This window comes from Mytilus galloprovincialis, chromosome 3 (genome assembly GCF_965363235.1).
Source record: "Mytilus galloprovincialis chromosome 3, xbMytGall1.hap1.1, whole genome shotgun sequence".
Lineage (NCBI taxonomy): Eukaryota > Metazoa > Mollusca > Bivalvia > Mytilida > Mytilidae > Mytilus > Mytilus galloprovincialis.
Window position 1 is genome coordinate 21,148,219 of NC_134840.1, and position 14,929 is coordinate 21,163,147.

At 31.7% G+C, this 14,929-nt stretch overlaps 1 protein-coding gene across 2 annotated transcripts; it reads right to left on the minus strand.

Moving 5' to 3' along the window:
- Positions 1–4,446: 4,446 nt before the first annotated feature.
- Positions 4,447–14,061, minus strand: LOC143067397 (peroxynitrite isomerase THAP4-like). Of its 2 annotated transcripts, none has more exons than XM_076240632.1 (5): positions 13,941–14,061; positions 12,094–12,244; positions 11,405–11,514; positions 10,720–10,823; positions 4,447–4,683 (listed from the first exon to the last, which is right to left on the minus strand). In XM_076240632.1, the coding sequence occupies exons 1-5, from the start codon at positions 13,954–13,956 to the stop codon at positions 4,573–4,575; spliced, it is 492 nt and encodes a 163-aa protein (XP_076096747.1). In that variant the 5' UTR covers positions 13,957–14,061; the 3' UTR covers positions 4,447–4,572. The 2 variants fall into 2 exon arrangements, with proteins under 2 accessions (XP_076096747.1, XP_076096748.1); XM_076240633.1 differs by having other exon boundaries at positions 13,836–13,954.
- Between the last annotated feature and the right edge of the window lie 868 nt (positions 14,062–14,929).

The following is a 14,929-nucleotide window of genomic DNA, read 5'->3' on the forward strand; positions in this document are numbered from 1 at the left end:
AACAATTTTGTTCTACACCCTGTGAAAACCGTCGTGCACTCCTATGAACTATATGTTGAAAAGTAACATCCAGAAATAAGACGTTAATTGATTCTTATATCATCCTGATTTCATAAAATTAGTAAGCCATCGTCCATGTACATTTCCAAACCCTAGAAAATTTTGGAATTGTGACAGTAAATATTTCGCTTCTTATTTCAAAGGTATAGCTGTTTGATTAATCCATCAAGGTATATTTAATGAATCAAACAAATTGAAATAAAATCTTGTATGAGATCTTATTAGTGTGGATAATGGTCAACACTTGGCGTCTGTCTTGATTTTACAACACACCACCCTGCCAAAAGTAAAACTCAAAACTAACCAGAACAAATACAAACCATTCAGAGTCGGGTTTTTTTTAAACCTTTTTCTTAAAATAAACCATGTCTCTTTGTGGATAAGCTCTTTGGTCTCCGTCTTTGTTTGCAGGGATACGAGCTTCTATCATATTTTCGTTCAGTTACAATAACTTAAAACACCAAACAATAGATATATGTGTATAAAAATCATGCATTTATCAATATTTTTACATTCATCTACCTTAACAAATTCAGTCTGAAAAGTCATCGAGAGCGTTGTCCTTTTTTTATAATTTCTTATATTAATAAAAATTCACAAAAAATGTTCAAATAAATTGGGCAACGTTTGAAAAGCGATTGTTAATCTCTGCCCTATAACTTTTCTTTAATTTTCAAAACAAGAGTTTAAAAAGAACGTATTTCTTTCTAGTTTTCAGTTATTATACTAAAGATAACTGTTGTATATTAGCTCTTTTGTATATTAAACTCGTACAATACAGTTACAATCATCTAACCAAAATTACATTCGTGCATGTACCAATAAATTAATAATGACAGATTATTATCATTGACTTATTTTACAATATATAAGAGCAAGACCACTGTCATTTTGTTTAATCTTGAAAAGTTAAGGATTGTTCCTCATTGTCCTTGTCCTTTGATTAAAGAAATTTTACTATTTTGCCGACCGGGGAAGGCAAAAAGAACGTTTAATAAGCTGTCAAATGGTATATCCTATAGGCTTGTGTTTAACAAATGCACTTAATTTCTTCACAATGCGTAATTTGAAAATGAACCACGACTATGATGCTCGGTTTGCCGAATCATTTTTTTTTTTTTTTTTTATGCAACTGATATCGGTTTGCTTATACTAGTATTGCAGATGACAGAAACGCACTACCAACACCAGGTAAAGCATTACAATATAGTTTTACAACACTGAATATACGCAGCTACTGATACAACAAAGGCGTCGTCGATGTTAATTGTTGACCATTAAGGCATACTATGTCACTTTTAGATCTTCGGCAGTTTGAAAGTGATCAGACAGCGTTCATTTATGTGACGACTTTTCTGGATTCCAGATGAATCTGGACATACATTTTAAACTACTTGCTACCATTTAAGACCTTATCATAAACCCTGGATTGGTTTTAATGTGATTTGCTGTCATTGCCTCGAATGAATGTATTAAACACATTTGACACCTTATGCAAGAACAATTGATCTTTGGTGGTCTATGAATGTTTATTGTATTCTTTAAAAGAAAATCAAACTGACTTAATACTCGCAAAATTAATGTTCATTATAGTTTTCTTCCGTCATTTAATTACTAAATGCGGACTTATTTGAAATATAGGATCTCCAGCAAATTTAACCTATTTTTTTATTAACTTATTTGAAACATACATCGCAATTTCCTTAACGGGCGTTTTCAAATATATCCGGTACGAAAACCATTGTTCTTTGTTTTCTAAAATCTCAAGCATGTAAATCCTATTTTTATAAAGTTTTGTTTTATACATCACATTTTCCTGTACGTAGATTTTTTTTTCAGTTCAATCAGGAGAGAAAATCATTTCTAATTTGTAATCTCAATACCAACTATAACACTTCAGTTTGTTAAAGTAATATTTTTTAAATGTTATTTTCAAAATTGCCATGTTTTGTAAAGTTGTACTAATCTGTTGTAAATAGCACACTATATCTATTTCAATTTGACTGTCTCCCTTAAAATCTATTATTTCTTGTACATGTTTGTAAGTTAATAAATGACTATAATGTTCATTGCATTACTTTGTTATATTATACTTTACATGTTATAATAGAGAACAGAAACGGGGAATGTGTCAAAGTGTCAACAGCCCGATCAGTAGTAGAAAGCAGCCAAAGGCCAACAGTGGTCGTCAACGCAGCAATTTTAATTAAAATTCCCATACCCGAAGGCGGGCTTTAGCTGGTCCTTTATAATGAATACGAGTCTAGCGAAATGGAAGCCACACTAAACTTAGAAAAAAATGAACCACTATTAAAATGAACAGTACACAAGACTATCAAAGGCTAAATTCCGGACAGGTGCAAGAATATTTTGTGACATCTCAAACCTCCACCGTATCTCTCGCTAATGTGGACTGAAAAAAATCAAAGCAATACGCAGTAAAACTTTGTTTGAAAGAAATCCGAGTCCGATATCATAATAGGTCAGAGAAAAAGCTAAACAAAATGACAATGAACTTATATTGCATCGTAATGTACCTTATTTACATTACAGCATTAACCAAGAGGAAAAAGTTTCAAATACATTTAAATTCAATTACTGTTACAGGTCAATTTTTTGGCTAAAAGTAACAGTCTGACTGGTGAATATGTGATCGCTACAACCTTAATGGAAACCAAACGTGTTGTGCCAAGTATCACACATCTCTGTAAATATTGCAGTTTTTTTAAAAGTAATTTTTACTTTTCAATGAGGAAACTGTTTATTATGATTATACTGGGATATAATGGGTTATTTGTTTGGTTGATACCCGTGGGTGAATGTGCAATAAAAGTGCGAAAGTAAATTTGTGTCAGAAACGCCATAAAAAAATAGGATATGCAAAGTGCGGGTATGCAATTAATGTCCTTTAGGATTTATTTTACACAAAAAAAAAAAAAAAACCATGCAGAGGACATAACATGATTCACAAACTAGGGATCGATGTCATGCAATTTATGCCATTTATGCCAATTGGAAATGATTGCGTATCCATATATCACAGAAAGCCAAACAACATGAATCTAACTGCGAGAAAAATAGTCCATGTGTCCATAGTTCTAAAACTAGGTTAATCATCAGTACCAGATGCTTGTTGAACATATTTATCAAAATATATTTCACTGTTTACAGGAAATGTGGAACATGCTGCAGATATTTTGTCCGTCCAATGTTATTTCATTACTGGTGTCCTAGATTTTACAACACAGTTGTATAACTTTGAGTTTTAAGCATAAAGGTTTCTTTCGAAGCTATTTCTGTTTTAAAATTCTGCAAGATCGCCAAGATGAGCTGAATAGTTGTTATTTTTACTATTAGAAGTCAATACGGATAATGGACGTCAATTACTATTAATAATTATAGAGGCGGATTCAGCCCCCCCCCTTTTTGAGAAAAAAAAATTTGGTTGCTTATAGCTTATGCTGTATAGCCAGTCAAGGTCGTTAAAAACTTCCATTTGTTGGTTGCTTATATAGGGAATCACTGAAGCGTGATGAAATAGGGCCCCCTCATAGGCAGCCTTTGGGCCCCCACTTATGAAAATTTCTGGATCCGCCACTGTATGATTCATTATTATTTTATAATTCAAAACAATATTGTGCTCGTTCTGACATAATAGAAAACCGCTAAACAGGATAGAAACAAGATCTTCCCTATCACATATAACAAACGATTGAATAAAAATACAACGCACTGTTCATCTTAATGTATCAGTCATTTGGTTCAAGTGTTTCCTAATCAACCGGAACATTCACAAGTGTTTTATCGTGTTCTTACACACGACCATTCCTGTATTAAGTTCGATTTGAAAATGTAGCTAACCGAATTAATGCATGCTTTAACAAAATGAATGTATGATAAGGATGGTGTTATAAATTGTAATTCAAAACATAATAAATGAATAAAACGGATTTTCACCGGTGAAAAGCGGCTATGCATAACTTATTTTTTGAAGATCTCATTACAAGATGTCTGATTCGGGCATAGACGAGTAAGTTTTTTCCTCCAGTAGTCTGTAATAAACAGATTAAACCAAGAGTCACAGATACTAGTGTAATCTTAATTGAAACATAGCTGTCATGTGTTATAAATGTTCGTATGTTGTCCTATTACTCCTCTGTCCACGGTTACGTCGAAGGGTTTGGCACCTGAAAACAGGTTTAATACCGCCGCCATCCGTTATAGCCTTACGTAGTCCGGAGCCTGTAAGTAATTTGTTGTGGTTTGTTGTATTCGAATCCAGTAGTTAAAATGTTGATGTTATTTAACGTATATTCATTATAGGTTTTGTTTTTACTAATACCCATGATAATTATTATCAATTTGGTACATACTACAAAGCTACAATAAGATTTTCCTTTTTCTTTTTTATTAAATAATCAACTAAACAAATAAAAAAAAAACTATATACACAAATTAAATGCAATGGAATCGACAACATAACATCTTGGTTGGAGGTAAATATCAATCGAGTTAAACCTTTTTGTATGTTATTCTTAAATGTTCTGTCATAGGCGTGTTTACTGTTTCCATATAAAGTATTTGTTCTAAAGTATCACCATCTCTTTTGAAGTGTCTGGTCACCTGGCAATGATAATGTAAAATAAATAATTAAATTAAAAATTACCATAAAACATGCCATATTTAAACAAAATTTATGAATGAAAAATAGTCTTTTCTTGAAACAGATTGGTACTAGAAATAATTTTGATTGTGAGATGCATATGCCATGCGTTTCCTGCAAGTAACTTTCAAATATAACACAGAACAATGTAAAGACACATAAGTATGCCTAAATAAGGAAAGAATATTACTAACATTCGATTTCCGTTTATAAAATTGATAATTTCAAATGACATACATATGTTTGTGAAGATTTTCTCATGAACTACTTTTAGGCATCTAATTCTTAATAATAACATAAGGGTGAAAAGGGGTATCACTTTTAAAGACAAGTAAGGCTAATATAAATACCAAAAAGACATAATACATGTACTTCCGCTTCCGGCAGCATTTTTTTCAGCTCCAAAAATAAACGGACTAAATGAACAGAATCCTGTCATAAATCAGTAATATAATACAATATAAACATCCCAAAATGTCCCGAAAAAACTTTTACAGTGTTGCCAAAAGAAAAAAAAAAATGTATGATTTTATTAGAAAAATAACGTCTATATTGATTATATACAATGTACATATATTTACATTTAAATTGCACTTTTGTACATGTATTGTATTGTTATGAAAATTTGAAAACTTTATTGTCATGACAATTTATTTCAACAATATATTTAAAATTAGTTTAGAAAGTTAGTGAAAACTGTTTCTACTATATTTTTATCAGAAACATTGATATTATTATCCATGAAAATAAGAACCAAGTGATGGTAGGGAGTAATATAACTACAAGACCACCCCCTGTTTATTTTCATTGTTATTATTATTAAAAAAAAATTATATAGAAACATGATAAGCTATAGTTTCTAAATTTAGATTATCTTCCTTATACCATGTATACCAGGGATTGGTGTGTAGTCTTATTTTTTCATCATTCAATTATAATGCAAGTATATATAAAACAAATAGTTTACATGTCACAGGTTCTGTTCCATTTTGTTTTGTTGGTTATTCATATTGACTCAAATGTGTAAAAATAGCAAAAAAAAAAAAAAAAAATCACAATTACACATTGGTTGTTGGAATATAAATGGTCATAAAAACAAGGCTTTGACAAATACAGTGACCCAAGATTTGTAAATGAATAAAGATAAAAAGAAAAATGAAATATGTCATAAAGATATTATTTGTTTAATTGAAACTCATTGTTCTCTAGAAGAATCCCTTTCACTCGATGGTTTTACACCAGTTCATCTTACTAGACCTAAATCTAAAGGCACTTATAAACGTTCAGGAGGAATCTTAATATTTGTTGAATCAGAGTTACGACCAGGTGTAAAATTTTTGGAACATGTAAATAACGATTACATATGGCTGCAACTGTGCAGTAACGTTTTGGGATTGAAAGATGATATCTTTATTTGTTATTTCTATAATCCTCCAGAAAATTCTTCATATACAAAATCTCTACAAGAAGATATTGTTTACCTTATTGAGAAAGGCATTTTCGAATACTCTGATACTGGAAAAATTCTATTAGCAGGGGATCTAAATACTAGAACTGGTACCCAGGTCTTAGACTTTAAAAATAATGATGAAACACTTGATAATATACTAGTTTTTGATAAAATTTCTCCAGATCTTAACCTTCCTGTACGTTACAGTATGGATGAGGTATTGTCCACACGTGGTAAAAGTTAAAATGAGATTTGTATTCAATCTGGATTGAGAATATTAAATGGTCGTACCCCTGGTGACTTTACTGGCAACTCACTTGTTGTACACCAAATGGTAGCAGTGTTGTTGACTATTTTATAGCCTCTGAGAACCAAATGGTAGCAGTGTTGTTGACTATTTTATAGCCTCTGAGAACCAAATGGTAGCAGTGTTGTTGACTATTTTATAGCCTCTGAGAACCAAATGGTAGCAGTGTTGTTGACTATTTTATAGCCTCTGAGAACCAAATGGTAGCAGTGTTGTTGACTATTTTATAGCCTCTGAGAACCAAATGGTAGCCGTGTTGTTGACTATTTTATAGCCTCTGAGAACCTAATGGTAGCCGTGTTGTTGACTATTTTATAGCCTCTGAGAACCAAATGGTAGCCGTGTTGTTGACTATTTTATAGCCTCTGAGAACCTAATGGTAGCCGTGTTGTTGACTATTTTATAGCCTCTGAGAACCAAATGGTAGCAGTCTCTGAGAACCTAATGGTAGCAGTGTTGTTGACTATTTTATAGCCTCTGAGAACCAAATGGTAGCAGTGTTGTTGACTATTTTATAGCCTCTGAGAACCAAATGGTAGCAGTGTTGTTGACTATTTTATAGCCTCTGAGAACCTAATGGTAGCAGTGTTGTTGACTATTTTATAGCCTCTGAGAACCTAATGGTAGCAGTGTTGTTGACTATTTTATAGCCTCTGAGAACCTAATGGAAAGTATCTTATTCTTTAAAGTGCACAAATTTTTGGGCGAGCTTAAAGATCACTGCCAAATTTCAGTAATGCTAAAAATAGAATGTAAAATTAAGAATAATGTTGATGATAAGACACAAATCCCTCCATCAACTTATATATGGGATGAAACTTCACCTCAAGAATTTCAAACTGCCTTATCATCAAATAAAATACAAAATAAAATAAAAGAAGTTAATGATAATGTTTATGATAATTTTGATAATTTTGTTTCTGATTTAAATTCCATCATAACAGAAGCAGCTGACATCTCCCTTAAAACGCCCAAAAAAGAAAAACCCAAAACATTTAAATAATACAAGACAACCTAAATGGTTTGATATTTCACTTAAAGGCTTAAGACGACAATTACGATAGTAAGGAAAAAATCCTTAAAAAATTTAGTAAAGATCCAATTGTTAGGACATCTTATTTTCCACTATTAAAATTGCACAGAAAAACTAGAAGTCATAAATTAACGGAATTTAGACGAAGTGTAATGGATGAGCTTGACAACCCACATGAAAATAATCCTAATAAATACTGGAATTTACTAAAGGATTTATCTAAAGATACAAACACATCTGCATCTCAAGACATTCCATGTAATTCATGGTTTGATTATTCTAAAGAGCTAAATAAAAGTAAAATTAATACAACCGATAACAATTTTATTAATAGATTTAAGCAATTAGAAAAGGAAAAAATATTCTCAGAACTTGACTTCCAAATTAATGATAAAGAAGTAATTACAGCTATATACACATTAAAAAATAAGGAGTCAAGTGGCTTAAAAATATTTAATCATATTCTTTTAACTGGCTATGTGAGCAAAAGGATTTATAGTGCCAATATTCAAAAGTGGTTCTACTGATGACCCCTCAAATTACAGGAGTATAACCATTGGAAGTGCACTAGGAAAACTATTGGCAAATATTAAACATAAGGCTAGAGAATTTTTTATCAAAGAGAAATATAATATGTAAAGAACAGATTGGTTTTTGCAAGAAAAAAAGAACAAGTGACCATATGTTTGTTCTCAACATTAATAGAAAAATATACTCAAATGGGTCCTAAGCTTCTCTTTTCTTGTTTTGTCGATTTCAAAAAGGCATTTGATACAGTTTGGCATATGGGTCTCTTCTATAAACTAAGACAATATGGCATCAGTGATTTATATTATAATGTTATTAAAAGCATGTATAAAAAGACTGAGTTGAATGTGAGAATTAGCAAATCTCACATGACAGACTCCTTCTCATCTAAAATAGGGGTTCGCCAAGGGGATAATCTCAGCCTTAACCTTTTCAAATTATTCATTAATGACCTCCCTGAAATATTTGATAAAACTTGTGACCCAGTTCAACTTGACTTAATTAAGTTGAACTGCTTATTATATGCTGATGACGTAGTTTTGCTGTCTGAAACTGCAGAAGGCTTACAAAATAGTTTAGATAAGTTAAGCCTGTACTGTAGTAATAAATGGGAATTAGAAATTAACTTTAAGAAAACAAAAAGCTTGGTTTTCAATTGTACAGAAAAAAAAATAATGAATCTTTTAAATTAGATAATTGTCCTATTGACAAAGCTAGACAGTACATACTTAGGGATAAACTTCAGTATCTCTGGAAGCTTTACAGAGGCAAAACATGATCTATATAAAAGAGGGATAAAAGCTCTTTTTAAAATTTATAAAATATTTGAAGGTCATAAACCCAAAATTAAAACTTTACTTCATATGTTTCACCACACAGTAAAACCAATTTTAACTTATGGGAGTGAAATTTGGGGGACTTTAGATTCAAAAAAGTTAACTGAAAAAGGAGATAGTTATTTTGAAAAATTATGTAAAGAACTGCAAACAGAATCAGTTCATTCAAAAATCAGTAAATTTTCACTGGGAGTAGGAAAGAGAAGCACAAATATGGCAGTGATAGGTTATTTATTGAAGTTATAGTTAATATGTTTTCATACTTATCACGTTTAACAAGTACAGAGGACAAATTATTGTCTGAAGCTCTCCTTGTATCAAAATCCTTATCAAACCATAGTAAGAAAAGTTGGTTTAATTCTATGAGTTTATTAGTAAAATATTTAGACATAGATTTATTGCAAGTTTTTAATATGAAATCAAACTTGAAAAGATTTATTTTAAACAAACTAAAATTAAAGTATAATAAGTTGTGGTATTCATCTTTAAACGATGACAGAAAAAATATGTCATTTGGAAATAAACTTAGAACTTACAGGCTTTTTAAGAGAAATATATATTTTGAACCTTATTTGGCTATACATGTAGGTAAAAGGAATCTGAGAATTCAGATGACAAAATTTAGAATTAGTAACTATGATCTAGAAATAGAGAGAGGTAGATACAGGGGACTTCAGGCAATGGATAGAATTTGTAATCTTTGTAAAAAAGAAGTGGAATATGAACTCCATTTTTACTTTATACTTTAAAAATGTTCATCTTTGGAAAGTGAGAGAGTTTCCATTATTTTCGACATTGTCAAAAGTTACAAAAACTTTCACAATTTAGATCATCAGTCTATTATAAAATCAATTTATTTGGCTAATGTCCAATGAAGATAGTCACATTTTTAATCAAGTGAGCAATTTATTTTATAATTTAAATATTGCTAAAAAAAAACACTGTTAGAAAGTAAGTAAATTTATATATTTTACTGTCAAAAATACAGAGGCATATTTAGATATTCTTAATTTTTGCTTCTTATTGTATAATGATAAATCATAAGAGCACCAGGGGAAAAACCAGAATATTTAAATTCAGATTCCCATATGTTTTAGGGTCACTGTTTTGTCAAAGTTGAAACATGATACATTGTTTTATAAATATACTTTTCTCTTCATTGTAATCATTGATTTAATTGTATTCAAATAATTGTAATCGTTTAGTAATCATTTGTACCAAATTTAACCTGTGATTATTCTGCCTGTAATGTCTTTAATTGACAATACAATATATTTGATTTCATTTGATTTATATAGAAAAGTAAATCGTAATTGCAATATTTATAATTAATAAATTTGCTTCTTCATTGGGTAGAGGTTTTTTCAGAATACAGATACGGATAGTAAACTGCACATTGCTAGAAAAACAAGGAAATAATTATGCCAACTTTAAAAACGTTTATAATGTAATACAAATAGACAGGAAATACGAAAAAGAGGTTTGAAAAACATTGATAAACAAAATTTTAATTAGCTGACCGAGTCCTTGTGGCGTTACATCCACATCATTTGAACTTTGGTGGATAGCTGTCTCACTGGCATTCCTACTAAATCCCTCTATTTTTATGAAAAACAACCCCAATATATAATTTTACATATGTTGCAAATCAACGACCAGGACTCGATATCATTCATTATAATGTCACGAAAGAGCACGACGTTAGGTACATATAAATATTTGACTATTCGTACCAGCATGCGGGTACGCGCAGACACTGTTAAACTTTGTCTTCTGTTATGAATCTACTCTGATTGCTCTAGATAATACTCCAATGTGATGCATAGACAATTCATTTCATACCTTTTTTGTTGCAGGGTCAGAACCAAAGGTTAATCGGCCGAGACTCCGAGATTCAACTTTTATTTCAGACTCTGTGAATGTCCCTTCTTCTATTTCACATATACCTAGAACAAAAAGGGATATCTATGTTTAGATTTGAGAGGTCAACAATTGCTTGACGATTTGATCCATATTGTAAAAACTGTGCAATAAAATAACATGGATGGCATCCCCCCACCATCTGTTGTCACTATATAAGAACTTCCCATTAATTCTGATGTGCATTTATACAGTACGAACTACATGCGATGCTAAGTCCCAAGGTTAATGTACATGATTTTACATCGTTGTAGATGACCAATTATTTTTGCATAAATGCATCTTTTTGCGTGATTTATGTGTAAAAAAAGCAAGTTCAGCACTTCATACACATACCACGCATTGTGCAAAATAACTCAATGAGCATTTAAATGACTTTTATAGTGCAAAATATGGTTTGCTGAGTGTGTGTTTTTAAACTTTTTTTTGCATACATCTTTTTACGTGTTTTATGTGTATAATAAGCAAGTTCAGCACTTCATACACATACCACGCATTGTGCAAAATAACTCAATGAGCATTTAAATGACTTTTATAATTGAAATACTTTCTAGTAGGTTATACAGATACAATCGGTTAAACACAGACTGATATTGTTAAGACTTACCAAGATTCTGCGCTATGATGAAGGCTATTTGATCACAGTCTGGTTTGCGACGGATAAAACCAACCTCCCTGTGCATTGGTTTGTTTGTCTCTGGATGCCAAGAATATGCCCTTAAAAGAGAAATAATCTCGGACAGTAACGTATCTAGCTACAATGAAATACAAATGTTGCGTTTTATTATAAACAAATAGATCCGTCTTGTGAATTTTGGTATAATATTTTGTTCTACAGTTGTTTACAAAAACAAAAACACCATTTCTATGTTGTTAATAATGAAGTGAAGATGCTAAGTACTTACTTGAAAAGTAGGGTGGACCTTTGAACACATACTAGTGCATGTAACACAATAAACAGGTAACCGTCCGATTAAAGGTTTTTTTTTTTAGAATCTCCTGTTTTTTTTAAATAAATTTAAGTTTGCGTTCGAATATTCTAGTGTACTCGTTTTGTGTCACAGCTGTTATGAGTCCAGAAAAGTGAGCATATAAAGTCGTTGTATACTAGTCACTGGCAAATGATTTTCAACAATTCGTTATCACGAGTTACTACAATCTTTCTATGATAAGTAAGCGTTTTTGTTTTTGGATTTTTTTTTTACTTGTGAATGACTATTAGTCGTAATTTGTACGTCACTAAACTCCCTTTAAATAGATGTTATCCTACAAACGGGATTTATTCAGAATACTTACGAAAACTGTATATTAGGCTGCCCAACATGTATAAATTCCAATTCTTCTACATAGTTAAAGTCTGTAATAGTTGGGTATTTGCCTTTACCAACTTCACCTCGCCATTTCCCTAACAACCACGATAAAGGCTTTATAAGTTCGTGCATCCTTTCTTAAATAGAAAATTAACAATCGGATTTCATTAAAACACATTTTGAAATAGCCCAGTCGGCTGACAGCTAACGTTATATTGCCCAAACACTCGCAAATAACATTATTCTGGGAATGTTTTGAACATGAAATGGATTATGGTGCATCATCTTCCTCAAATCGGCAAATATTGTTTTGAATTGCAAAACAGGAACATTTTATATGATCAAATCAAGAGAATTACTGAACATTTTAAGCCGATCTTATAATAGATTAACAATTTATTGGAGCATTTATCATATCCATGGGGCAGATGATTTTTTAATGATGGAAAATTCAAATAGTCATACATGAACAGCAAATTTTGAACACATTTGAAGGACTTTAAAAAAAACAAAACTTTAATGTGGTATAAACAAGAGGCTCTTAAGAGCCTGTGTCGCTCACCTTGGTCTATGTGCATATTAAACAAAGGACACAGATGGATTCATGACAAAATTGTGTTTTGGTGATGGTGATGTGTTTGTAGATATTGGTCCACCCCTGTGACGCCATATTACTTTACTGAACACTCTTGCTGTTAACAATATATCTATCTAAATGTATCTATAATGCACTTTGCCCAGTAGTTACAGAGAAAAACATTTTGTAAAAATTTACCAAAATTTATGAAAATTGTTACAGTTTACCCCTATGTTCTACTTTTAGTCATGGCAGCCATCTTGGTTGTCAAGCCGGGTCACCGGACACATTTTTAAAACAAGATACCCCAATGATGATTTTGGCAAAGTTTGGTTAAATTTGACCCAGTAGTTTGAGAGGAGAAGATTTTTGTAAAAGATTACAAAAATTTAAGAAAAATGGTAAAATTGACTATTATAAAGGGCAATAACTCCTTAAGGGGTCAATTGACCATATTGCTCATCATGACTTATTTGTTGGTCTTACTTTGCTGTACTTAATTGCTGTTTACAGTTCTATAATAATATTGGAGATAATAACCAAAAGCACCAACATTTCCTTAAAATTGCATATTCTGGGGCAGCAATCCAACAACCTGTTGTTCGAATCATCTAAAAATTTCAGGGCAGTTAATTAGATCTTGACTTGATAAACAATTATAACCAATGTCAGATATGCTCTAAATGCTTTTGTTTCAGAGTTATAAGCCAAAATCTACATTTTACCCCATTGTTCTATTTTTAGCCATGGCGGCCATCTTGGTTGGCAGGCAGGTTCACCGGAAACATTTTTGAACTAGATAGCCTAATGATGATTTCGGCAAAGTTTGGTTAAATTTGGCTTAGTAGTTTCAGAGGAGCAGATTTTTGTAAAAGTTGACAGACGAAGCCGGACGACGGACGACAGACGACGGATGACAGACGACGGACGCCAAGTGATGAGAAAAGCTAACTTGGCCCTTCGGGCCAGGTGAGCTAAAAAATAACGTACATTGTTTTTCCATGTTACAAGGGAGTTAACTCGATTTCCTTAAATTTATTTAAGGAATCACAACGTAAACAAACATTTGTTTTTAAATTAGCAACTACGCCTTACGTATTAAAAATGTAGCAATAATGATATGCAAAAACATATTAAAAATGGATATATACCATGCTATAAAATTGTCACAACATTAAGACATCAACTTTCATAAAGTTACAAAAAGAATAAACAAAATGCGAAGGACAAAAAAATAGGTGATGGAAAAAACTTACTTCCCAGTTGAGACATCACTCACTCAGGAAAAGATACGAAAACTATCCGGATTGAATTGACAATGGTGTTGAGGGACTGTTACATGTATATATATACATAAATTATGCGTGACCATCTTCATCGACAATACCTCTTTTATTCTACTCACTATTCAAAATACGTTAGATCGACAAGAAAATTGATATAAAGAAGTTGTTTTATTTCGATTAAATGGTCTCACAAGGAACAAAGTACAATTTAAGACAATGATAAGACAATAATAAAAAGAAACAACAAAAGTCTAGTGATCTCTAGTATGTATATATACACAAAGAAAAGAAAAAAGCAGTTTGAACATCATGAACTACACATACATGGTTATCTATATCAACCACACTTGCATTAAAATGCAAATAGATATTTAAAAAATATTATAAGAATAGAAGAATAAGAATAAGAATACTTTATTAATCCAGATTCTTTATCTACATATATGAATTCTTTGTGATAATAAATACACAACATTTTTATTCTCGAATAACAATTATCAAATTTATTACATTGATTCAGTATTAGTTGTCCTATGTAAAGTAGCGGAATCTTTTTTTGAATTATTTTGAATTAAACAAATCCATTCAATAGTAACGGCATTTTTTGAGTATTAAATTTTCTACCAAATTTCGGTATTTCTCGTTTAAAAGCATTTCCGAAGACATTTTTGTGAAGTCATTCGGTAGTTGGTGTGCCTTTTCTCGTTTAGCGTTTCTGATGACATGATTTCGGTAGTGAGAGGTGCCTTTCCTCGTTGGCCGTTTCCGATGACAAGATGGCAGTGGCTTGGATAGATTAGTTTGTATATATCTGAGCGTTATATGTATTATAATGCCTCCGCAGTAAATGAGTGTGGCATTGAGTGTTAACCTTGCTAGTCCCGTCTGTCCGCCGCCCCGTCCGTCCGTCCCGTCCGTCCGTCCCGTCCGTCCGTCCCGTCTGTCCGCCCCGTCTGTCG